Source organism: Myotis myotis, unplaced genomic scaffold (assembly GCF_014108235.1).
Source record: "Myotis myotis isolate mMyoMyo1 unplaced genomic scaffold, mMyoMyo1.p scaffold_m19_p_5, whole genome shotgun sequence".
In the NCBI taxonomy this organism is placed as follows: Eukaryota; Metazoa; Chordata; class Mammalia; order Chiroptera; family Vespertilionidae; genus Myotis; species Myotis myotis.
The window spans coordinates 89,924,398-89,950,612 of NW_023416357.1; the positions used below are offsets into that span (position 1 = coordinate 89,924,398).

The 26,215-nt window shown below is 50.4% G+C and overlaps 1 protein-coding gene across 1 annotated transcript in view; it reads right to left on the reverse strand.

Moving 5' to 3' along the window:
• XYLT1 (xylosyltransferase 1) overlaps positions 1 to 22,741 on the reverse strand; it is a 307,532-nt gene extending 284,791 nt beyond the window's left edge. Inside the window, exon 1 of the mRNA XM_036308029.1 lies at positions 22,085 to 22,741. Coding sequence (XP_036163922.1) covers positions 22,085 to 22,441 — 357 coding nt within the window. The 5' untranslated portion in view covers positions 22,442 to 22,741. The remainder of the gene's footprint in view (positions 1 to 22,084) is intronic.
• Between the last annotated feature and the right edge of the window lie 3,474 nt (positions 22,742 to 26,215).

Sequence of the window (26,215 nt, forward strand, 5' to 3'; positions counted from 1 at the left end):
CTCGGCAGATAAAATGGGGCCTCAGAATGCCCCCTGGGCTCCAGGGAGAAGGGAGCCATTCCTGTCCACCCCCTCCCTTGGCGACTGCAGATTGGAATCTCCGAAAATGGTTTTCACAACTCAGTTAGCGGCAATCAATTATTCACGACCTCACTTCCCACAAACTCATGGACTGTCACTGTTAGCAAGATAATTTCTGGACTCGGCCCAACAGTCCTGCTCTAAGCTGCCAAGCGACCCACTGTTTATTTCCTCCCTTCCCTAAAGACCCCCGTAGCCGGCCAACCACTACCCACCTCCACTCTGAGCGGAGAGATGGGTGGGGAAGGGCCCTCAGGGCCCAGGGCCTGGAGAGGCTGCCCCCAGCCTGTGTGACTCATATCAGCCTTTGGGGCAGAACGTCTGACCTCAGTTTAATCCAACTGGAACATAGGGCTCAAGAATTCCAGACGCTCTGCCAGGCTCTGGGATAAATCCCACGTTATTTTATAAAATGCTTTGGGCTCCAAATACATTGTGCTCTGTAAAAGCACGACTTGTGAGGGTCTCCCAGACCTGCTGTCACCCTGCCAAGTTCATGGTCAAGAACGTTTGCTACTTGGCAGGAGCTTATGAGACAATGAGACCACCATGAGCAGTTTTCCTCCGAAAACCTTGAGGCTGTCTTCAGGAGTACATTCCCACATTCTGGGAAGAAGGAGAGAGATGCTATCTGACACCCTTGGAAAAAGCCTTCGGGCATGTGATGGTATCAGAAACATCTGGTGGTTGAGCACTAACCCTGCTGCTTCAACAAGCATCACCTTCTATGCAAGCTACTTTTTCTCTCTCCAAACCTCAGTTTCCACATCTGTAAAATGGAAGATTAATAGTGCTTACCCCCATAGGGCTACGGTAAGGATTAAATAAAATGGAACATGTGAAAACACTCAGCACCTTGCCTGGCACATCACTTAAATCTTTACTTAAATCTAAGATGCTGTCACTACCGAGATGCAACACTGATTAAATAACAGTTTTAGGGCAATAGGGTATGTTAGGAAATGTTAGAAAAATGTATACATCATTTATAAAATTCATCCCAGATATCAGAAATACTATCTACTAAATATAAAAAATATGCATCTTAAAGTGAAGTCAATTATTATTATCATTATTACAATCACTATTTTAATCTTAGGTGAGAAAGCAGGCACAGAGAGGTTATGTGACTGACTTAAAGCCACAGACTCACTCAAAAGTGAGCTGGGATAGGATCCAGTCCCCATACCACTCCAGTGGATGGAAGGAGAGAAGGAGGTAGAGTCAGCCAGGCAACTCCCCTCCTCTAATTCCTCCCTCTCCGCCTTCTCCTCCTTCTCCTCTGCTTCGCCAGATTTAAAGTCATAATAATAAGCACTGTATGATAATTGATATGTGTGGGGGAACTGTTCTAAATGAACTACTCATTCCTCCCAACAACCCTCTGAAGTAGATACCATTATCCTCCCCATTGACAGATGAAGAAACTGAGGCAGAGAGCCTGCCTAAGCTGTCTAAACTCACATGGCCGGTGACAGAGCCAGGATCTGAACTCAGACTCTGAGCTCATGTGCTCACCTTTCCATTGTAGTGCACCCTCCACTGAGACAAACAGGGACATCTGGGGGAACAAGAGAGGAGTGGCATAGAAAGGTCATGCCATGTCCCTACACTCTCTCTCTCTCTCTCTCTCTCTCTCTCTCTCTCTCTCTCTCTCTCTCTCTCTCACACACACACACACACACACACACACACACACACACACACACACAAACACACACACACACACGGAACAGTTCCACTAAACCTGAAGGGTACATCATCAATCTTCCTAGAGTGAGGCCAAGTTCATGCCTCTCCTCTGAACCCTCCTCCTGCATCTGCAGTGGGATGGTTGGGTGCCCATGGAGGATGGGTCAAGCCTGCTGCCCCATCCTGAGTGAAGGTTCTGACCACCGGAGCCAGCCTCTCAACCCCTCCCCCTCTGTGGGCATGGAGAATAGAAGACCCCAAAGAGGGCAAAAGCCAACTGAACACCTGCCACAGAGGCCTCCCAGACAGGCAGCAGGTGGGACAGGTGCCCTTCAATTCTCAGTCACATCAAGAGGACTTAGCATGAGGGAACATGTCGGTTAAGGGCATGGGCTCCATGCCAGCCTGCCTGGGTTAGAATGGCCCTTACCTGCTGTGCAGACTGGAAATAATTACTTCCCCTCTCTGTGCCCTACTTCCTCTATCCACAAAATAGTGACTTCAACAATGCACACATCACAGGGTGTTAAAAGCATTAAATGTAAAATGTTTGGCACATGCTAAGAGCTTAATAAATGGAAGCTGCTACTGTTTGCTATTCTTTAATTATTATTTTCTATATCATCATCAACATCCTCATCACAGGCCTCTGCATCAGGTACTAAGAGCACAAAGTGAACTTGAAGGTGCTGTCAGGATGGTTGGGGAGCTGACAAGAAACCATATAACACATGATCCTCCGTTCTAGAAATGTCATTGGCGTTTGGATCTTAAAATATCACTTTAAAGTGGAGATCCAGCCTGGCATGTGTGGCTCAGTGGTTGAGTGTCAACCCATGAACCAGGAGGTCACGGTTCAATTTCTGGTCAGGACACATGCCCATATTGTGGGTTCGATCCCCAGTGTGGGGTGTACTGGAGGCAGCCAATCGATGATGTTTCTCTTTCATCAATGTTTCTATCTCTCTAACCCTCTCCCTTCCTCTCTCCCTAAAAGTCAATAAAAACATATTTTTAAAGTGGGGATCCAAAGCTCTTGCTCTTTGAGCATTTCTTCAGCTGATCATTCAATTTCTGAAGGAATCAGAAACATGTACTGAGCAACTGCTATGTGCCATTCACTGTCCCAGTATTGGGGATACCAGAGTAAGTGGGCCAGAGAGCAGCTATGATGCCAATGGGAATGCCAACAAGCTTGTAAGGGATGGGAGTTTATCATCAGGCGAAAGGAAGGTAGGTTGGCGGGGATGGGGTGGGGATAAGGCCCCTTTCTGCACAGGGCCACACCACTACAGCCACCTGTACACACGGAGTAGGGGGTAAGGATCCTAGCAACTCCCTCTGCTGGGTGAGGGTGACAGCTGGGAGGAGGAAAGACGTGCAACTAGGACACAGGAAACCATAAGAGACCTACCACTGCAGAGCGTAAGGGACCTAGTCATCCCTTAGGTCACTGTAAAGGTGGGGAGACAGAAGCCAGGAGAGGCTACCCACAGCCATGCCAAGTGACATGCTGAACAAGGACTGGTCCCTGGGTGTCCCAGTTCCTGGAAGTCCAGATCTCTTCCCCCTGCTTTGAAAGTGTAAGCCATCCCAGCCCAGCAGAGCCCTCCCCTACAGGCAGACATAGCCTCCAGTCCGCTCCCTATGCCATTTCTCTAGGTTGATGCTCCCAGGCTGGGGTTGGTGCAGGACACCACCACCAAACGCAGGCCTTGAGAATGGCACACAGAACAGGCGGGTTTTGATATGGAGATGAGAGAAGAGAAAAAAGCCCTGAGTTGGAGGGGGTGGGGATGTGAAAGGGCCCTGCTGAGACTGGAGTGTTTTCTGTTGGAGCTGGGCTGGCAGTAAAGGCAGAGCAGCTCTGAAACGAGTAGGAGACAGAAGGGTTCTGTACAACCAACAGGAAACTGTTTTCATTTGATGGAGGCCCACCTCCAAATCACTAGGTCAGTCCATGATTTTGGTTTTGGGAAAACGGGAATGATGTATCCACTAACTGGGCTGCAGGGAACCTTACACAAAAGCACGCTTTCCAGTGGCCCAGGAGCCCCTGCGGCCCTGCCTGTTCCTTTCCCAGCTGACGTTCATGCCCTTCCTCCTCTGACCCATGCCTGACCACCTGCTATTTATTTCATCTTAAATGTCACCTCCTCAGGGAAGCCTGCCTTGATGATGGCCCCTCCCCCTCCACTACTCATTGTCCCCTCCACCAGGACAAGAGCTACAAGTGGGCAGGGACCGTGTTTGGCTCACTGTTCCTAGCACAGTGCCTGGCACACAGCAGCCCCTCCGTAATATCTGTTGAATGAATGAGTATTGTGAATGTCCTGGGTAAGTCCACACAGCCGCATGCTCATGTAAAACGTCTAGCACATGATACACGGAAGATTACCAATGAATGTTGCTCGGGGTACATCAAAGCCGATGCCCAAACAAGACTGACTTCCTGTTTCTGTCACAGAGTAACCGGTGCTCAGCAAGATAGAAGCCCTTTTCCTATCTTCCCAGGGTCCACTCTCCAGTCCCCTCCCAACCCCAACAGGTAAATGCCAGGATAAGGAGAACACTGTCTTTATAAGACCTATGAAGGCATCAAACCTGGACGCAAAGATCTCTGGGAACACGCGGGAGAATCTACATAGTCTACAAAATAACAAAATGTCCTGCCAGCCTTATTATTCTTAAGAGCAAGAAGAGGAAGTTGGTCAGTAGAAAAAAAAAAAGGGCATAGGGTTTGCTCTGCCTTGATGTGGGCAGGCTAAGAGAGAACTTCTCCTAACCCACCCCACCAAGAACGTGCAATTGCAGTGCCTCCTGCTACCCGCTCTTCCTCTACTCAGTAGCAACAACAAGCATTGAGCAACCAACTGATTAGGAACACACAGCCTGTTCACAGAGTGTGACCTGGGAGGAACTAGATTAACATTTTATACTGTTGAGTCCTTAGCGGGTCTCTCGAGGAAGTGCAATGGTATTTGTGACCTGTTTCACGAATTTCTGCTTTTATATTTTTATGGCCTTCTCCTGCTTCATTTCAGTTTACTCTCAATATTTAAAAAAAAATAACTGTGATTCGTAACCATTTTCATCTGTTGTGTTTCATGTCAAAAGCTAAAGTGCTCTTAAAATAGGCTACTAATTGTCCTTGAGGCATAGTTTTGGCCTCATCCAAAACTGTGGATTTTGATATAAGCTATTTCATTTTCATGAATCACCCTATAATCTGAAATTCCAAGTTTGCCTTCTTCTATAAGAATTATTTAGATGAGGCGTGTTTGTTTGTTTGTTTGTTTATATTTTCAAAGGGACTGCCTTTTAGAGACTAACTTTTTAATATATTTTATTGTTTTATGAATGAGGCCTGGGAGATGTCTACTTTTGAAATCTATTGAGATGAATTAATCATCAATTTTAATTGGAGCATCTTGGAACATCTGGAAAATAGTCTTTAAAAAGAAAAGGCCACCTCCTAAAATACACACACACATCTTTGTAGAGTTTCATAGAATGCTTATTTAAAAAAAAAAAAAAAAAAAAAAAAAAGGTTTATCTTTTCAGAACTAAATATCCAAGCAAAGAAAGTAAACAAGCTTGGACTGGGGTGGGGGTAGGTGGAGAAGAGGAGCAGAACTACCAGAACTTAAGGATTACATTTCTTTTATTAGAATTCCATATCTGAGAAGCATACCCATTGCAGCTCTGCATCCCTCTTTTAAAGACTAAAATTGAGGCTGCCAGAGACGAAGTCAGATACAACATGAATTGTAGCTGAGACTGGGGCTTCAATTCCACTCAACCCTTCACCACTGAATCCAACTGTCTTTCAAAAAAAATACTGAAATAGCAGCTGAAAGTCTTTTCTTGTGACATTCCTGAAATTTTTAAATTGCACAAGGCACAGGCAGGAGGCTGGATTCAAACAAGCAGGACTTTGCTCTGGTAAAAAAGTGGGCTGGCTAGGAGGAGGCTGACAGGAAGCCCCAGAAAGATTATTAAGTCATTTTCCAGCCAGGGCCAAGCAAACCTGAAAGATGGGTGGATCCTAGGGAATCCTGACATTCTTCTCTCAACCCTGCCTGTGCCTTTGCCTGCAAAAGTGGGTCAGCAAATGGAAGAGGACCCGCACGCAGGAACTGACGCAGGACGGGCGCTGTTAAACAATACTGACAACGCCCACGCAGACACCCCCTCAGGGGAATCTCTGAGCTCCAATGCTGTGGCCGCGGACAGGTACGCAGCGCCTGAAGTGATATTTCAGCACAGTGTTTCTCTGTAAAATGACACACACTACTGCAGGCTCGAGAGCTTATTGGGATGGAGAGCTTACTGGGATGGAGAGCTGGGTTCATCTGCTTCCCAGCAAGAGCAACTGGAGAAAAACAGAAGTCACTGAAAGCAGAAAGTGACATCGAAAAAAACCCTCCTGATTCTGCCAACCCCGTTTTGCTGCATAGAGTCCCTTGGACAATAGGGCTTCAGTAGGAGGAACTACTTGATGGCACCAGTTCCAAAAGCAACGAAAGCAGGCCACACCGGGCCTGTTCCCAATCTCCTTGAAGGTACCGAGATGGACGAGCGGTCATCCATTAATGAACTGTGGTTCGACTGACCCTCTGTTTTGCAAGACGAATTACTTTTTTGAAAGTCAGCCTTGGTCCAGAGTTTCAACACATGAAAGTATCCGCAAGGCTTATTCCCTAGTAGGAAAAGTACGACTTTCAAATTAAAATGCACTTGTCAAAGCAACAACAGTGGGCAGCTCTCTGTAGGGAGCATGCCCACGTCTTTCCCCACCGGAGCCTCCCCCAAGGCGCCTTTTCCTGGCCTCTCTCTCCTAAGCTCCAAGGGCCCTTTGCCTCTGTAACTTCTTGCCTGAGTCCATTTCTTCTATAGCTCACTTCCACCTCTGTGACTTTCTAAATAAGCTTTCTCTTACAGTTTGAAAACAAGATAAAAACAAAGAAACAACAGTGGTTAAAACAATTCCTCCCCTAGATAAATACCCAACAGTAATGTTTCCCAAATATTTGTTTACCGAAAGACATGCGGGAGAATGTTCATTGCAGTGACCTTTGTGATGGTCCCAAATTGGAAACCTTCCAAATTCCTATAAGCAGCATGTACATGTAAATTTTAGTATATTCCACAAAGAAATATGATACCATAATGTAAACAAACAATTACAAATACATGAAACAAAACAGATACAGGGTCAGCAAACTCATACAATTTTTTTTAAATCCTCACCTGAGTATATGTTTTTACTGATTTTAGAGAGAAAGGGGGAGAGAGAGAGAAACATCAATCAGTTGCCTTCCGTATGCACCCTGACCGGGGATTGAACCCACAACCTAGGTATGTGCCCTGACCAGGAATCAAACCCGAAACCTTTTGGTGTACGGGACGGTGCTCCAACCAAATGAGCCACCCGGCCAGGGCTCAGCAGACTTTTTTGTAAAGGCTCAGATAGTAAATATCATGGTCTTTGTTGAGAGTACTCAACTCTGCAAGTATAGGCCAAACGCTGCCATGGCCACAATGTTAATGAATGGATGTGGCCAAGTTCCAATCAATGTGTGCACACTGGAATGTAATTTCATTATTTCTCACATCACAAAATATAATTCTTTTGATTTCCCCCCCAAACATTTAAAAATGTAAACTCCATTCTTAGCTCACAAGCTACAGGAACAGACCAGGGGCCCAACTTGGCAGCAGGGCTGGAGTTTGCCAAAGCATAATATAATCTCCCGTAAACAATTCAAGCTCGAACCAGGCTAGGCCAAACAAACCTAGCACAAAGGAGTGCCTACCGCAGGGTGCCATTTCTAAATAGAGGCGAAAGTCAACTCCTGGGATCAGAAGTCTTGGTAAAGGCTTCCCTGGGAGAGGTGGGAAGGGAGGTGGGAATGACAGGGATCCTGGGCGGCGAGGGGGGCTGTGATGCTCTGAGCTCTGGATTTGGGTCCTGGTTACTCGAGCGTGGCCACTCGGCTGGTTGTACATGCACCGACTCCTGCAAGTATGTTCTACTTCAAGCGAAATTTAGCAAGTTGTTAAAATCAAGGCGGGACCACGCAGTCAGCTTCAAACAGAGAAATGTAAAGAGAACCACAGCCATCAAATTAACGGAATCCCTCACCGTGGCCAGGTATCCGTCAATGCTGGAGTATTGAAGAAGACTTAATAATTGAGGGCAGGCTTACATCACGTTTCCGCCAGCTGTTAATGCATTTGCCTCTAGGTGAGGTGCATTTCAGGGTGTAAGGGGTGACGCTACCAGCAGATTGCGGTCAGGCTGTTTTCCTCCGTGTTTGTGGGAAAGGACGTTGTTCACCCCGTTCCCCACATGGAAATCTGCCGTCAATACTGTGAACATAAACAGCATCTGGCAACACAGGTGACCTTCAACCTGCAGCAAAACCTGTGCTGGACCCACAGACGGGAGAAAGGCCAAGCCTGGCTTCCGATTCCATTCCGAGAGAATATGCAGCTAATTATTTTCTCTCACAGTCAGCAGCTGAGTCTCACTGAAATCGTGCTTGTAATTATAGCTGTAATTATTATTTTAATACAAATCAGCAACTTATCAAAATATTACCCTGTAGATGCTGCCTCACTGCTGCAAGGCTACAGATGGCGGCCCCTGCCCTGCTCGGTGTACCGGGACGGTGGGAACCTTGGTCAGGGTCCTCCCACCACAGACGGCCAGCCAGCTTCACAGTGCCCACGTGCACGGTCATGCCCATGCCTGTCCCCGCGTTAGAGATAGTGAGTCATGCTCTGCATTTTACATCATAGCTTGACTTTGGGAGACCTATTCAGTGCTGGGTCTCAGTGGTTCCATCCAGGCAATGGGCAAACAATGACAACCCTCCCACAGAGCCACTCGGAAAAGTTCCTAAATGACTCTCTTCGTTAGAACATTCTGCGCATCACACTTGCGGTATTTGACACACGGGCTCCCTGGTCACCTGAGTTCACATTCCAAGTCCATGGCTCTGGGACTCTGACCCAGTCCTTATTCCTTCTCTCTGTGCTGTGTCCTCATCTGTGAACGGGGATAATGTCACAGGACCGTTGTAATGATTACATGAGATAATCCAGGAGATGTTGCTTAGCACAGTGCCTGGCACACAGTGGGCATTTAACAGGTAACAGCAATTACTGTTTTTATTATCAGTAATTGTAGTTGTGAACTAAAATCCTAACAGCAGTCTTACAGGCAGCACAAATAAGCAAAGTAGACTGGTGGCCCCGTGGCAAATTGGGAAGAAGAGTTCCCCCGCACAGGAGTCCTCTCCCCTCCCGCAAATCATGACCTCTATGGTGGTAAAGGCCAGAATTTCAAATTTTTTAATAGGACATCCGAATTAGATTTTTATTTGAAATCACTCATTTTAAACTGTTGGCCAGTGATTTAAATGTTGTAATTAAAAAAGAAGAGCCTGGCCGGCGTGGCTCAGTGGTGAGTGTCGACCTATGAGCTGGGAGGTTCGAGTCCCAGTCAGGGCACATGCCCAGCCTGGGGGCTCGATTCCCAGTGTGGGGTGTGCAGGAGGCAGCACTTCGATAATTCTCCTTCATTATTGATGCTTCTATCTCTCTCTCCCTCGAAAAAGAAGGAGGAGGAGAAGGAGAAGGGGGAGAAGGAGGAGGAGGAGGAGGAGGAGGAGGGGAGGAAGAAGAAGATGAGGAAGAGGAAGAAGGAGGAGGAGGAGGAGGAGGAGGAGGAGGAGGAGGAGGAGGAGGAGGGGAGGAAGAAGAAGATGAGGAAGAGGAAGAAGGAGGAGGAGGAGGAGGGGAGGAAGAAGAAGATGAGGAAGAGGAAGAGGGAGGAGGAGGAGGAGGAGAAGGGGGAGAAGAAGGAGAGGAAGAAGAAGATGAGGAAGAGGAAGAGGAAGAAGGAGGAGGAGGAGGAAGAGGAGGAGGAGGAGAAAAGAGGAAGGGAAGGGAAGGGAAGGGAAGGGAAGGGAAGGGAAGGGAAGGGAAGGGAAGGGAAGGGAAGGGAAGAGGGAGAAGGAGGTGGTGGAGGAGGAAGAAATTATGCTGCCATCATCCCATCTGTAGCCCAGACCGGACCCACAGAAGCCGGTTCACTGGGTCAGGACTTTAGTTTCCACTTTTACTGGTGGTTTATACCACCTGCTCACTGCAACAGAGTTCATTTGCTCCATGTGACATTTTTTCCCCTAAAAAAAAAAAAAGCCGAAACAGTAGTCATCCCCTCACCTAAAAGGAGTTAATAATTCATTCAGCGCCCATCTGCAAACCTCCCAAGTTTGCTCTTAACACCCGCCTGACGTCATCTCCGCCCTGTTCTCTGTCATCACTGCATCTCTAAACAAGAGGGAATCAGAGGGAACAACTCCACAACTACTATTCAATCGGACTAGAAGAAAAAGCAGGTAATGAGGGCATTTTCCATCAGGACTGAATCTTCCGTGATGCCTGATGACAAGCAAATGGGGTTCTCTGTTAGCGTCTTTTATAGCAGCTGCCCCTTCTGAGCTGGGGAGAAAGGAGAGAGAGGAAGAGAGACCATGAATAGGCTTGTATTTCAAAGAGAACACCTGCAAAGCATGGTCCTGCATTAAAGAGTAAAGAGAACACAACCACCAGTCTGGAAAAGAAAAAAGAAAGACGGATTTCCCATTACATCTCTAAGAATAATGCCCCATTTCACAAGGAAAGAAGAAAAAAAGAAAGAATAGCTTTTCCATGTCCCCAAAGCAATGAAGCTGAGTGGGCTAACCACTGGATTGCTTGATCCATCCAACCTGGTTTCAATACTGTCCTTTAATAATGTGTATGTCAGCTCCCCATCGCCAAAAACATTTGTTTGTTTTGTGAACCCGAGTCTGGCTGAGCGCTAAGACTTCGCGAAATTATGCCGTCCTTGGGCTCTGTTTGTACTGCTGCTCCCCTTGCTCGTTATAAAATGATTAGTTGTCTCTGCTGCCCTTTCAAATTGCTGTTCCAGTTATGCTGCAGTTCTGTTATCCTGGTTCGGACGGGGAGAGAGAGTCTTGGCTCAGGGTTAAGTTAATGTAGTCATTTCGGGCCCATTTGGGGACCTATTCATCACAGAGAATTCCGTGTTCAACACGTGGGTGACTTCAGTACAGACTCAACACGAAACGAACGAAGAGATCCAAACAAAGGGGAGGGTCCAAACCTACACCCAGAAGACAGGCCTGGGGAGCCCCATCACTGGGAGAAGCACAGACAGTAACAGGGGCCCTCAAAGAGGCCCTGACTGGGTGTGCACCTCGGAGCACAGCTCCTCCTAAGATCCACCTTAAATCCTTTCCACTTGAACTTCCGGACAAAACAGCACGGAAATTTCCCAGAGGAGCAGGGTGTCTATAGTTTCCGTCTACATTTTTTTATTTTAAAAATCTTCCTCCATCACAGTTTACATTTAATGTTATTTTGTACGAGTTTCAGGTGTACAGCATAGTAGCTAGACAATCATATAATAGAAGCAGGGTGTCTTTAAAATGGTTAAGCCATGCCTTGGCAGGGGGGCTCAGTTGGTTTGAGTATTGTCCAGTACACCAAAAAGTTTTAAGGTTCGATTCCCAGTTGGGAGACAACCTATTGATGTTTTGCTCTCAAATAGATACTTCTCTCCCCGCCCCCCCCCCCCAAACTCAAATAAAAATAATAATCCTATATAATAAAAGGCTGATCTGCAAATAGACTGAACAGTGGCACAACCGGTTGCTATGACATGCATTGACCACCAGGGGGCGCACACGGAACATGGTTGGCACTGGCTGCAGTGGAATTGTGGAGCAGGTGAGCAGGGGCACCAGGCCAAGGCGGGGCACCAGTCCTTATCATTGGGGCGAGCCTCTGGTGGTTACTGAAAATTCTTTGCTCGTGCGTGCCGTGGTCCCACCAGGTTCTCTCACCCACTGATGGCGTTGGAGCCGCTGCTCGCACCCGCTGCCTGATCACTCGGCACCGTCAGCGGGTGTGAGCAGCGGCTGCTGGCCTCGATCATCCCTGAGGGCTTCTCCATCTCCCCCTGCTCTTGAGGGGCGATTGGGGCAGCAGCTGCTGCTTGCACATACTGCTGGCACCAGCCTTAATCGCTCTGCACCATCAGCGCATGGGAGCGGCGGTGGTGGGAGCGGGGCTGCTGGCAGACAGGGGACTGGGGGCCGTGGCAGGAGGGGCCAAGTGGGGGCATGGAGGATGGGCCTTGGCCCATCTGCCCACCACAGCCTTGTGGCCCACAGTTCCTTTCAAGGTGCATGAATTCGTGCACTGGGCCCCTAGTAATAATATAATAAATAAATAAAAATAAAATGGTTAAGCCACCATTGACAAAACCTTAGTCATTCCATGACCTGGACATAATTCACCATCCAAATTGAGCCAGGATTAAGATTAGAATCAGAGTTTGGTACTATCATTTATGTGTTTTCATTATGTGAACTAACTTCTTTTACTGAAATGCCAATTTGCCTGCACAGTAGACAGTAGGAGCCTGAATGTTGTCATTTTGACTCTCTGGTTATATTTATATATTTTCTCTACTATTCATTCAAAGAAATACATAGCTATTACAAGTTTTAAAAAAATGTTCACCCAAGAAGCAGGGGTCGGTGCCACTGGGACTCTGTGGGTGCTCTGTCCCTCCGTCTGGGTGTGAGTTATTTGGGTGGGTTCCATTCCTGAAAATTCTTTGAGCTGTACAGTTAGAATAATGGGCACTTTTGTACGTATAGTCTATTTCAGTTTTAAAAATCATTAAAAATATGCAAACTTTAAGGAATGAATAGATTTAGTGCCGATAGGAATAGAAACTCTTTATTAAGGGCTGCTATCCGAGGCTTGCCCATGCGGCACTTTCAATCACTGCTATGTCAGAACCGGTGTGAACGCCATACTTAGGATTCCCAGGGTCAGTCTGCAACGCCTCTGGCCAAAGGGCTCCGTCCAAAATAAAGCACTCAACCAAAAATAAACAAAGTTAATCCGCCCAACGCACCATAAATCCTCTCGCATGGCCTCTTACTTTCTCAGCACCCCAACTGTTCCTGTCACTACGCTTGTGACGATCTGACTTTTTAAAATGTTCTTGTTTGTTTTTGTTTGGGGGTCGTCCTACTCCCAGACCATAAACCGCAGGAGGCCAGGGGCCCAGCTGTCTTGCCAGGCCCCATCTCCACACGGAGTGCAGCCCCCAGCAGGCCCTCAGCCACTGTCTGGTGAATTAATGGGAAGACGGAGGAGTGGGTGGCAAGCCTCGGTGGACTTTCCTCATTCATTCCCTCCTTGTCCCCAGGGGTTACAAGGCAACGTGAGGGGGGCATGCCAACTGGTATGAACCTCTCGCATTCTTCTGCTCTGAGACGTACCCCGTCTGACACTCATACAGGGTTTTCTGAGCCTCCAAGCGCTTTCTCGTCTGTTTAGTGAATTATATCCTCCCAAGCTGGTGAGGACCGCGGGCCTCTTCACTCATCTGATGGACGTGCCAGGTCATCCCCAACAGAGTGGGCACCCACCCAAGGTGCTCCGGAACGTTCCATCCCTCCACGGGCTGGGCGCTGCCAGCTCTGTGGCCACTCTCCACGTCCCGGGCCCTGTTGCTGGGGGGCAAGGTTGTGGGGAGCACAAAAAGGGGGAAGGTGGATGATTCCAAACAGCATCTTATACTCGCCCCAACAAAGGGGAAACCAGTTTACCAAATTGTATATTTGATTCCATTTTTGTTGCTGGTGTTTCCTCCGTAATGGCTGCTGCGTATGAGAATTTGCATATTCTGCGTATAAGCCAGCAGCCAGGAAGGGAAGGAAACCGCCACAGTGCCCCCGGGAAGGCAAAGGCAGTTGAGGTACAGAAGCACCCTGAGTAGGCCACAGGGGGATAACTGAAAGGTGACCACAGATACTTATTTTTAGCTCGTCACCGTGAACACGAAGCTCTTCCACACAGAGGCTGCAAGCTCCACAGCCAGGAGGGGCTGTCAGGGGTCACAGGTGAAGGAGGAGACCTTAGGAGGCTCTGGGGAGCCCCGAGGGTCTCAGGGGGCTCTCCTCAGCATGCCCAGTGGACAACAAGAAGGAATGTGAGCCCAGGGCTGCCGGGCCTTGTGACTTTTTAAAGGCATTTCAAAAATCCACAGGGTCTGACAGCACATCCTAATTCCTACATTCCGGTGCCTTTCCAACTCGGTAGACTGTTCGGGCCAAACACAACCTGCCCAGGAGCCACGAATCGGCCCTCTTGCAAACACCGTCACGGAAAAAAGACAGAAGGCTGGCCAGGAACCAGAGTTGTGCACCTTCACAGGTGCCCGCATGGCTCTGCCTGGCAGATGAAGACACTCCGCCCCTGAGAGGTGAAGTGACATGTCAGGTTGCATGACATGAATGAATGGTAGAGCTCAGCTGTGAACCTCTGATGTCGGAGCACTGCCCCCCAAATGAAACATCGCATGACATGCCTCACAGGCCACTCAGCATCTGATCCCCTGCCCACCTGCAAACCTCAGGCAGCCGCTCCCTGCTCATCTCTGGGCGCCTTATTTACTAAAAAGGAGAAGAGTGTGAACTCCACAAGTGCAGCAGTCCAGGCCTCGTGTCCGCCAGTTTGGAGGTGATGGGAAACTCGAGAGCTTCAGGCCCCTGAATCACACTAGTCCTGGCCCCCGCCTGTCCAGAGAATACCTTCCTCTTGTGTCCACAAGGCCACCATGGGGAAAGAAGATCAGCAGTGAATTTGGACAGAACCTGAGAGAAACCTCTCTGTTGTCAGCCCATCTATTAGCAGTGGCCCCAGCCCTCGCCTGCTGGACGAGTCTCCCTGAGAGCAGGGAGCGCATCTCCCTGTTCACAGAGGCAGGTCCAGTGCTGGGCTCAGTGCCTGGCATGCTCTAACTGTTGGAGTGGAGGATGGGTAGATGGATAGATAGATGCATATGGACAGATGGATGCATGTGTAGATGCATGAATAGATGGGTGTATAAATTGCTGCATGAATGGATAGAAAGGAGGTGAAGGAGGGAGGGGCACGGCATAAAGGACTTACTGACGCTGAATTGAGATTAAGAATGCAGGCTTTGTAATCACCACCAACCCTGAATTCGTGGTCTGGTCATTTCCCAGCTGTTTAACTTTCATCCAACTTATTGCCTTACCTTTTATTATTTACTAGTGACCCGGTGCACAGATTTACACACATTGATAGGAAATTAATTACAAGGTGGCTGGCAGGGTGGGACTGAGTGAGACAGGCCAGACATGCCCTGGGGCCAACCTCCCAGGGTTCCTCCCCGGGTGGCCACACCTGGGGTGGTGTCGTGGCTCAAAGGGCGTCTGCGTAGTGAGCGGGGTCCCTCCAGCAGGTGGGGTCTCTCCGCCTGGCCTGCGGGGATCGGGCTGAAACCGGCTCTCCAACATCCCCCAAGGGGTCCCGGAGTGCGAGAGGGCACTCTGCAAAGTTGCTGTCGTACAGGGTGTAGAACACAAATGCAAGTGTGCGGTAAACCAGATTCGAGGCTGACAGTGCCCCAGCAACAACATAACCCACGGCCAAAGGTGGAATCACACGGCCCTGAGAGGAATTGGGCTCCCTCCTTTCTGGTTTCGGGGTGCATCACCCGAGAACCGCCACTGCCAAGTCACTGCAGCTCGGCAGCTCCTGCATTGAGCATCTACCCTCTGGTGGCCAATGCACATCATAGCTACCGGTTGGACGGACACTTAGCATATTAGCCTTTTATATAGAGAGATAATCAGTAAAATAGAGGTGAGACTAATGGCCCTTAACTTGCAGGAAGTTGTAAGGATTCAATAAGATCATGTCTTTCTGGTACTTCCACAGTATCCAGGGCAAGGTAAACATTCAATAGAGAGAAATCCCCTTTCTCCTCCTCATCATCATTATTACAGTTTACAGTGTCTGTGCCCCAGTGGGCAACCTTCCCATCGATCTGTCTGCCCCATAAATTGGACTCCCTTGGGCTTAAACAATGTGCCTCGGGGCCAAGGATTACAGCAAAGGATTTCCAGGGAGAAGTGCTTGTCATTAGCGTCCCTGACACATTAGCCTGGATTAGATGCCCAGATAAGCCACAGTCACCTGGCGGGGACAAATCAGACAGGAGACATAACAAATCCATTCTGTTGCCTTTAGTGGGTCCCAAAGGACTCAAGAGTGCCCTTAGGGGACATTCTTCCCCGCCTGGCCGGGTGTGTGGATGCGTCTCCCTGCCCACGACATTATTGAAGGGGTTAAGGTGACACTCACATCCTGCCCCTGTCCCTGTCACCTTCTCAGTAATGTCTCCGGCTTCCCTTAGGGGAGGGGCAAGCCTAACTAACCACAGGGATCAGAGGGGCACAGCCTGCTGCCTATCTGCGGGCCAACGGGTAGTTTGTGTTGCAGGCAGACGAAGTGCCCACGGGACAATCGGACTGCATGTTCTTAGAGATACCTCCCTGCTGCACCCAGTCTCCTGGGGGCAAGTCCTGGGCTCCCCGGGAGAGAACGGCAGAGCCATTTACCTAGGTGAGTGTAGCATCAGGAAGCCTGCTGGGGAGGAATGAAAGGCTGTTTCCACTGGCCAAGGACCTTTGCACAGTTCCCTTTCCCCCTCCTCCCCTGGCTAGAGAGCTGAATTCAAAACGCTTTCCTCCAGCCAACTTGGCAGTTCGAGTTCAGTTACTCCCAAGGACGCGCTCTGTATATTTCACTATAGCGGGATACCTTCTTCTCCAGGGACCGCTGGGGCTATCGTTGGTGCTGGGCATGTGCCCAAATCAACTACTTACTATGAGTTCTATGATTCCAAGGTTGTGGACCTTTGCAAGATGCTTGTATAAGGAACGTTGTAGAGCAGAGTGGTTAAGAACAAACACTCCCTGGGTTCAAATCCCTGCTCTGCCATTTATAGCGGTGGGCCTTGGGAAAGCTAATAAGCTCATTATGCCTCAGTTTCTTCACTGTAGCATGAGGTGTAAATGAGTTAATATTTGTAAAACACCAAGAACAGGATTGGTTGTATTAAGCACCATGACTGTTGGCTATTGAAGTTACAATAGTACATGCCTTTAAAGAATAAATGAGTTAATGTATACAAAGGGCTTAAAACAGTGCCTGGCACATTATAACTGCTGTATAGACATTATTATTGTGGTGGTGGTTGTGATTATTATTATTACTATTACCCTTCTACTTGTCTCATTACTTAAGGGCCAGATTCAATGAAAACTGTATATCTGCTCTTTTTCCAGGGTTGGCAATAAGAAGTGAGAAAATAGATCTGAAGATTCGGTTGCCTTTAGGGTTTTTCAAAGAACTGCACAGACAAGGAGCTCAGAAATCTGTCCATCAATTGGAATGGAGGCAGATCTGGGTTTGGAGCCCAGTCCTGCTCTTCCCCAGCACTGTAAGCTGCTTCCCCTCTCTGAGCCTCAGTTTCTTCATCTGTGAAATGGGAACAACAGCTGGGAATAGTCACTGAGACAGTGAGGTAATATCTGCAAAGCCCTCATTATTCCTGCCACACAATCAACAACATAAGACCAGCAATTTCTAGCCAAATGTCCTTAGTTTCTGAGTTGGATAACACCTTCTTCCAGCCTGTATTTTTTGGGGGTGGAGGGGTGAGCATAATGTACACAAAATATCTAAAGGATGCCTGGCATACAGCTGGCACTCAATAAATGTTACTGGTCCTCCCCCTAGCACATTCCATCCTGCTCCAAGGATCAACACACAGGAGACGGATACTTTCTACTGCCGTGGGTGTTTCTCAAACCCTACTTGCCATGGGAAAATGGATGCTAATTGTGAAAAAAAAAAAATGCTTATTTTCAAACATACTATGAGTTTCTTTTTTAAAGAACAAAAGCTCACACCCCTTCCCTTTAAACTTGGGTTTTGCAGGGGTTGAGTTTGTGATTGCTTTCTTTTTTTATTTTTCCGAAAGTATATTCTCTTTGTTTCTGATAGACGGGGACCAGGGTGAGTAAAAATGGGGAGATACAAAGGCAAACAAAGGAGAGGCCTGTCATCAGCGACCAGTCGTAGGGCAGTATTAGCCAAAAGACAGAGAGGCGGCGGTCCTTCTCCCAGGCAGGCAGTCATGTTGGCACTGAGCATGTCAGTCCTTCTGCACCTGAATTTATGGCCCCTGACCACGCACAGCTCTGAGCGGGAAGCAGACCTTCACTACAGAGAAATCCTTAAGGGTATTTTGTTTTCTGGAAAACAGTAACAGGCATTTTGTCATTCAACCTCTGGAAGATTTTCTTTTGTTAACTGACAAACTAGAGAGAAAGTCTCACATGCTGAGAGACTGGAGGAAAGTATATATCGGGCGAAGCAAAAGTAGGCTTACAGTTGTTCGTATGGAAAATAAAACAATAATGAATAAATAATGATACAAGAATAAACTGTTTCGAAAACTCACAGCTGCAAATCCACTTCTGCCCCACCCTGTGTGTGAGTATGTGTGTGTGTGTATGTGTGTGTGTGTCTATATCTGTACATATAGACACACACACTATATACACACTTTGAATAATTATAAAGGCAGTGTTTATTAAAATATATTTCACTTTCAAAATCTAATAGAAGCTACAGACATTGTTTGTATACTTTTTGGGGGGACACCCTGTATATACAAAACATATATATACTTATGTGTATAATCATTTCTCCTTTTATTTATCTATTTTATTTAACATTTTCTAGTATGTGATTAAGCAGATGGCAACATTTGTGGGAAGGTAAATATTGTTCGATGATGCATATTTCTGTATACAAAGTGTAATGCATTGCTCAAGCAAAATAAAACTCCATTGAGAGTGTGAAGGGAAAAAAAAACCCGTCAATAAAATACCCTCTGTTCTCTGTGGTCTCAAAACATTTGGATAGAAAGAAAAGCTACGCCTCTGAGGCTGTTAGAACCAGAGGCGCTCTGCATACAGTGAACCGATTTTTCAAAGTCGCTGCCAGTGTCTGAAAACCTCCCGAGTTATCTGAGCAATGTGAAGTATGAGGACTTTCTGCAGAAAAAAATCAACATTTCCAAGGGGTCAGGCAATACAGAGACCATTTTACTTCAAGTGTGTGTGTGTGTGTGTGTGGGTGTGTGCAAGGGTCATAAAAATTAGGTTTTCTTACATGAAACTTACTGAGTAGCAATTTATCTAAGGGCACAAGCAATAAGCGTGAGGACTGCAAGAGGCTCACTGGAGGCAAAGGGGGAAAAAATAAACCTTCCTTACATTCACACACACAATTCTCCTTCATTTTCTCCAAATCTAGGCAGAGCTGTAGTTTGATCTTTTTGACAAGTCTCCCCACTGTCCCCTCCCTGTATAGGTGAGCCCATCTGTTTCTTAAATTCTAAAATGACAGTAAAATCCACCGCTGACTGGGGACTCAGTGAAAAAATTGAGCGTCACAGCCACAGAACAACTACAATCCAGCCAATCATTCTAGTATTTAAGAGCTTTGAAAGCAGCTGAGAGGAAAGAGGAAGTTTGCAAATCTTTTAGGGATATGCCCGTGGTGCCACCATCCTAGCACTTTCTGCCTCCGTCCGCTGGAGAAACCGGGTGTTTCCTCTTCTTTTCTTCAAATGTACCCGAAATACAACCAGCTCCCGCAACGGGGGTGCAGCTCCTCAAACATAAAAGGTACGAGTGCAAAAGCTCTGGGCCGGTGGGCAGAAGGAAGCAGCAAGGTCTGGTTTAGAAAATGCTCTATTATGCTCAGTGCCTGCCTGATGCTCTTTGGGACATACCCCCCGCCACCACCAGGGCCCAGATCCTGTCTGCGTGCAAGAAGCACCAGTGCCCATCCCACCCCAGACCTCAACAGAGCAGAGATTAAGCACCATCTCCCAAGCATGTGCCTCACCAGCGCTTTACAAGAGCCATCTGGAAAATCACAGGGCTTTTTTTTTTTTATGTCCCTTTCCTGAATCCAGCTCCAAAGCATCATGCCAGCAGCCTCAGCAGGGTCTGCAAACAAACCGCGTGTTGCAAGGGCCTCAGTGGCAGGCAAAAAAACGGTCTGGTCCTCTCCTAGCCTGCAACCCAAGCTCAGGAGACACCAGACTTTGGGAACAGCCTGCCCCCTTCTGGTCTCCTTGAGCTCCATGGAAGGGCAGGAGCTGGGGGGAGGGGGGGAGGGGCGGCACACAGCCAGAGGAGGACAGACCCCTGGCCCCATCCGACAAGTCTGTACTGATTTCAGGATCCAGCAGGGCATGAGGTTGGGGTTGGGGGGGGGGGGGGCGGGCAGAGGGAGAGACAGGCAAGCAGATAAAATAAAATACAAATCCAGGAGACACAACAATTAGCAACAGTATGGTAGACAGCCAAGAAGAAAGGGGGGGGGGGCGCAGAATAAAACACGTAATATATGTCTATATCGGAAGGTGAAGAAGTTGAGACTGGGAGATAGGGATGGGAGACAGTAACTGAACTTGCAGATCAAAGCAGAGTTTCAGAAAAGCGAAGCAACTTCGCTGCTGGCATTCCAAAGGACTAAAAAAGGAAAACTGGCAGTCTCCCACCCACCTTCCCATCCCAAACCTCTCTGCGGCTGCGCTGGGATGTGAGAGAGCAGGACACTGAACTGAACGCGCCAAGTGGGGAAACGGGTAGAGAACTCAAATGTCAGTCGGACCTCCTTCCTCCTCTCTGCGAGTTTCAACAGGTGGGTATTTGCACCCAAAGGCACCTCCAGACGTTGTTCTGAACCCCAGACGCAAAGGACACAGGAAGCCCCATGCCCATGCTGCCTGTTCCCACATGGGATCAGCAGAGCACACCCTGAACCCCTCCCGCCCACCTCCCAGTGGAGCCCTAAATCCAGAAAGAATTTCTGCCCAAACACATCACTACCCACTCCTGGATTCAAAGGCAGAGTCCGAGAGCTCCCTTTGCTGGAAATAAGAGGCTGCTGGACATTGGGAATGTTCTGGTTCTCCATGAGGAATCTCCATCCACTCTCCTAGCCCCAAAATGAGAGAATGACGGCTCCCTGCTGCCCACACAGACCAGCCAGCGCTGCGTGACAGGACATCATCGCATCCTCAGCTCAGCGGCACAAAGAGCTGAACTCTGGCAAAGAGGGTCGCCTAGACTCAAAGAAGTTTAGCAGATCAACAAGCCTCACACTGGGTCCGCAGGCAGCCTTCAGTGAGGGCTCCCGAAGTGGCAAATGACAGAGACATGTGCTCAGTGCCTAGGGATCCTGAAACCATCCCCTGGTATCTAATAACCCCCAGGAGCTAGGAGAGGCCCCGCAAGCCAAGTAGCCAGTGATGAAGATAAAGACAGACACACAGCTCTGGTGATGCCTTCAGACAGACACACCCACCGGCACTGAAACACTAGCCCAGAGTTGGGGACTCTGACCTCCGGTTCTTGGAGCTCCGAGGGCAGTGGGCTCAGCAAAGCAGTCCACGGAAGGTATGCAAGACACCCCTGGAGGCACTGGGGACCTAGCAAGGCAACCAGATGGCTCCAGACCTACGGAAGGAGCGGTTTCAGAGCCCAGACTGTCACACCCAGAGAGCACAGAAAACCCAGAGCAGCCCAAGTCATGATGGCAGGGCGGGACACAGCCGCTGACAGGAACCAGCTCCACGCGCGACAGAGAGCCAGCGACACCACCTAGGAGATGGGCCATGCCCTGACACTGGGCAGCGGGGTGAGGAGAGTAAGAGAGGGCACAAGGAGAGGGCAAGGTTAGAGCAGACACCCAGATGAGAGGAAGACCCAAAGTGAGGCTGGACACCCCTCACTGAGTCTTGATTCAGGGACATGGCTGGCGACTTGGGACACTGTTCCCAGACCCCTCTCAGGCCGGGGCAAAGAAACGCGGCGGCAAGCGGCACCGAGTTGTCTGCGCCCAGCTCCCCCAAACCCGGAGATGCTGCGAACGCCACCGCGAGCAGCGGCTGAAGATCCCGGGCACCATCCACTCACTCAGACAGGGTCCGAGGCACCGACACCCACATGCACAGAGCAAGTCGGAGCGTCCAGAGTGAGTGACGAGGAGCAGGCACCCAGCCAGCGCCCGTAACCCCCAAAGCGCCTCCTCGGGAGATAACTTCCCCAGACCCCAAGGGGGCAGTCCTCAGACTCGGGATGGGGCAGCCCCTGGCCCCTAAGCCTGGTCAGGCACCCCACCCCTCCTTCCAAAGGGATGGGGAGCCAGCCGGCTGGAGGAGTCCCAGTCTGGAGACCACGGCGCCAGGGGTGGGGGGCGTGGGGCCAGGGATTCCTCCCGGACGCCAGGCGAAGGGGCATCTTACCAGCGCCCGCGGGGGCAGCGCCCCCCGACTGGCCAGCTGCTGTGCCCGGGGTTCTCCGGCGCCGCCTGCCCGCGCCCGCGCCGGGGGCCCCCGTCCTCCGCGGCCGCCGCCACCGCCTCCTCCTCGGGCTGCAGCCGGCTCGGCGGGCAGGTCCCGGCGTTCGCGGCGCGGGGCCGGGGCCGGGGGCGGCTGCTCGGCGCCGCCGGCCGCTGCGCCCCCGAGGCGCTCGCCGGCCCCGGAGTCGAGGCTGCTGAAATTCCACACGACCAGCGTCTGCAGCAGCAGCACGGTGAGCGCCGCGAGCAGCGCCGAGTGCGACCGCCGGGCCAGCCTCCGGGCGCACGGCGCCACCACCATCTTCGGAGCGCGGCGGGCGAGCGGGGCGCGGGGACCCCAGGGCTCCGGGCCGCCCCCGCGCTCCCCGTGCCTCCCGCGGCCGCCGGCCGCCGCTCGGGCTCCCGCTCGGGCCGCCGCCGCCGCCGCCGCCTCGGCTCGCCGCTGCTCCTCCTCCGCCGCCGCCGCCGCCGCCGCTGCCGCCGCCTCCACCGCCGCGGCGCGGAGTTTTCAGACGGGCAGGGACCCGGACGTCACCAGGAGGAGGGGAGGCGGGAGGCGGGAGCGGGAGGCCGCGCAGGGGGCGCCGGCGCGCGCGCGGGGATCGGCGCGCAGGGACAGGAGGGCCCAGCCCGCGGGGCCTCCCCTCCCACACCCTCTCCCGGAGGGGCGGGGGGCGGGCCACCGGACGGCCGGGGGGTCGGGGACCGGGGTGGAGAGGGGCGGGGCCTGGGGCGGAGCGAGGGAGGGAAAGGAGGGAAAGGAAGGGGGTGGGGGCAAACAGAGAGGGCAGACCCCCACTAGGACCGGAGTGAGAGTGAGGTAGGAGAAGGGGAACAGTTCCCGCGGCGGAGAAAACGGGGCGGGGGCAGAGAACCCGAGGGAGCTTTGGGCGAGGGCGGGCCCGCTCAGAATCCAGGGGAGGCGGGCGGGGAAGATCTGGGGGTCCCCGAGATCCTGCCTTCCCTGTGGGAAGCAAGCACGAGGCGGAGGAGTCGAGCAGGCTGCCCGCCCTGGAGTTTGAGGTCCGCGATCCTGTCTTCGCACAGACTGCTTGGCAGGTGGAGACGTGAGGGACGTTCAGGAGTGTCAGAGCCACGGGAGCGTCTCACGCAGAGGATCCTTGGGTCCCGGGCTTGAAGGGGCAGGGAGGAGGCTGTGGATGAGCCTCTGTGAGTGACTTCTGAGTCACACCCACCCCCTAGAGCCAACGATGTCCAAAGTGCTTCATTGAGTCACTTCTTTGCTCCCTAAGGACGCACAAGCCAAGAGACTCTAAACCCAGTTTGGCAAGCAGGTGCTTTCGTGGGGAAAGGGAGACCCCGTGGAGTTTCTCAACCTTCACAGGCTCCAAGTCCCAAAGTCTGGTCCCTGACCCTTCCACCAGGTCCTTCTTCCCAGGCCTCCAGAAGCCTGCCTTCCAGGTGGGCAGAGCGCAGCTCGTGGGGGAGCAGGTCTTGCCATGGCAAGTGGAGTTCTTTTCCATTAGGGCTGGACTATTCCGGTGACCTTGAGCCAGGAGAACCCCTCCCTGGGCCTGAGCTTTCCTCCTCTGTCAATGAGGGTTTAGACTGGGGATCCCAAAGGATTCAAGTTTCATCCTCAGCCTTCTCTGACTCAGTCTTCCCGTCTTTCCCTCCCTTGTCCTCACGTCCAAGGCTTTCTACATACAGCAGCCCTGAACACACAGACAGGATTGGGGGGTGGGGGGGCAGGAATTAACACTAGGAGAATACAAATAGCAGGTCAAATTCCCAGTTTGTGAACTGGGGACTCGAAGTGAGTGTGCTGCATCTTGTCCCCTGTACTTTTAAATCTCATCCTTATTTGTAAAAAGCAGATAGTGGAGGAATAAAGAGGATCCATCAGAGGAGGAGGCAGGGAGGGGAAAGAGATCATTTTGGTCACACAACAAGCGTCCATGAGCATCCAACTGTGTTAGGTGCAGGCATCCACAGGTGAGTAAGGCCGAGCCTCCCCTTCACCAGGCTGGGGTCTAGAGGAGGAGCCAGAGGAAGACTCCGTCATTAAAACCCCGCGAGGCTGGTGTCACTTTAGAGATGAGTATGAAGCGCTGTGGCTTCATGAGGGTGGGGCCGGGTGACTACCAAGAAAATGAGGTTTGATCTGGCAACTCAGAGCTGTGGCCTGGGATTCCTTTTCTTCCCATCTCTCCTCGCTGCCTCGCGTGGGGTCTGCTTCACCCTGAGGGTCTCCCTTCGTGTGGGCCTGGCATCGGTTGCTGAGACTACTGGTATCCTTCACTCATTTCTAGCCCAGGAGAAGGCGGGCAGTTTTCCCATTTCCCAGCATCCCCCACAAAGGCCCAGAGATTCCCTCTGACTGAACCAGCATTATGTCATAGATCACCCCTAAACCAAGCACTGCGGCCAGGAAGATAGAATGTGCTGATCAGCCTGGCCAAGGCCCCACACATGGCCTCTGGCCCTAGGGAGAAGCCAGCTCCCCGAATCAGGATCTCCTGGGAAGGAAGGGCAGGTGCAGGGGAGGGAGCCACCATTATCTATTCCATGCAGCCACCTTGGTGCTACACAACATTGGGCCAGTCAGTCCCTCCCAGGCCTTCAGGTTCTTTAATGCCGAATGAGGGCCTGGATGAGATGGCCCCAGAACTCTTCCTCAGTATCCTCACAGAGCTGCCCTTTCCCAGCAGAGGCTGGGGACTCTGGGCACTCCTCCCCCCCCCCACCCCCCCCACCCCCCCAGGCCCATTTTTGCTTCAAGGTCTGGGCTGCAGTTTTCCTCTAAGCAGCAATGATGTTATCTGCTTCCTGCACGCGACACATTAACCACAGTCCTTTGGGGCCCACGCTCTGGCTCTGGTTCAGCTCCCTTGGGGCCACGGGCTGAAGGAGTAAGGTTAAGGATCCGGGCCCCCACGTCCCTGGAGAGAGAGAGTTGTTTGTTTATTTCAACTCGTAAAAAGCCACGCGAGAAAGAGGTTTAAAAGCTCCAGGGCAGGTTGCGGATGCCATAACAGCTTATGTGAGGCTAAAAATCACCTGAGATAGCAGAGCAGGAAGGCAAGCTCCCAGGGTCACCGAGACGGTCTTCCTGCCCCAAGACAGACAGCACCTCAAGCATCGCTCTGGAGCCTGATGTAGAAGACAGGGCCCAAGTACTGCTGAGTCTCCGGCAGCAGCCGCCTTAGCAACAGCAGCGAGTTTCTTTAGAATTTTTAAAGCTTATTCAGTCATTCAACACAGATGTATCGGACCCTATTATGCACCAGGCATCATGCAGGGCGAGTGAAATATAGATATGAAGAAGATTCCTAAGGAATTTTTCTTTTTAAATATGGTTCCTACTCCTGCCTTAACTGAGAGCCAGATCTCTAAGGAAGTCCCAACTGAGTTGTGGGCTTCCCTCCCCACCCCCACCTTTAAGTCCCCATCATCATCACCTTCAGGTTCTGGGAGAGTAAACCAGTCAGCTAGTCCGCTTGCGCTCCTGGGTGTGCCCAGCTCTATGCCAAGGGTTCTGAGGGAAATTAGGAAAAGGGGAGTCTTTTCTTCATTTACCATCTCTAGGCCTGTTTCCTCATCATCTGTAAAATGGGGGATTATAGCAGGGATAATTATATAAGGATTTCTTATAAGGATTAAAAAATTAAAAGATTTTCTTCTATAGGGACTGGCACATAGTAAGTGTTCAATAAATGTTAGGCATTACCTGTTTTCTTAATAACAGTAGAGCAGGGTTAATGATGAATGTCCAAATATATCAGAGGGGGGAAGGGTAGTCAGGGCAGGCTGCTTGGAGGAAGCAGCACTAAATCTAATCCTTTATTTTTATAGAAGGCTCCAGGGGCAATTAATCTCTCTTCTCAATTAATCTCTGCTCTCTGGCCCTTGGCAAAGTTCAGGGCACTGAGTAAACTTTGGGTGTGGAATAAACACCAGCTGGTGGAGTGGATCACAGTGTGGTGCTGACACGTTTGCAGACTCCGTCAGCATCTCAGGAACTTTTTAGGTGTGATTTTAAGCAAGTTGCTAACATGATTGAGCCTCAATATTGTAATCTATAAAAGGTGAAGACAAAGAATACTACCCAGGT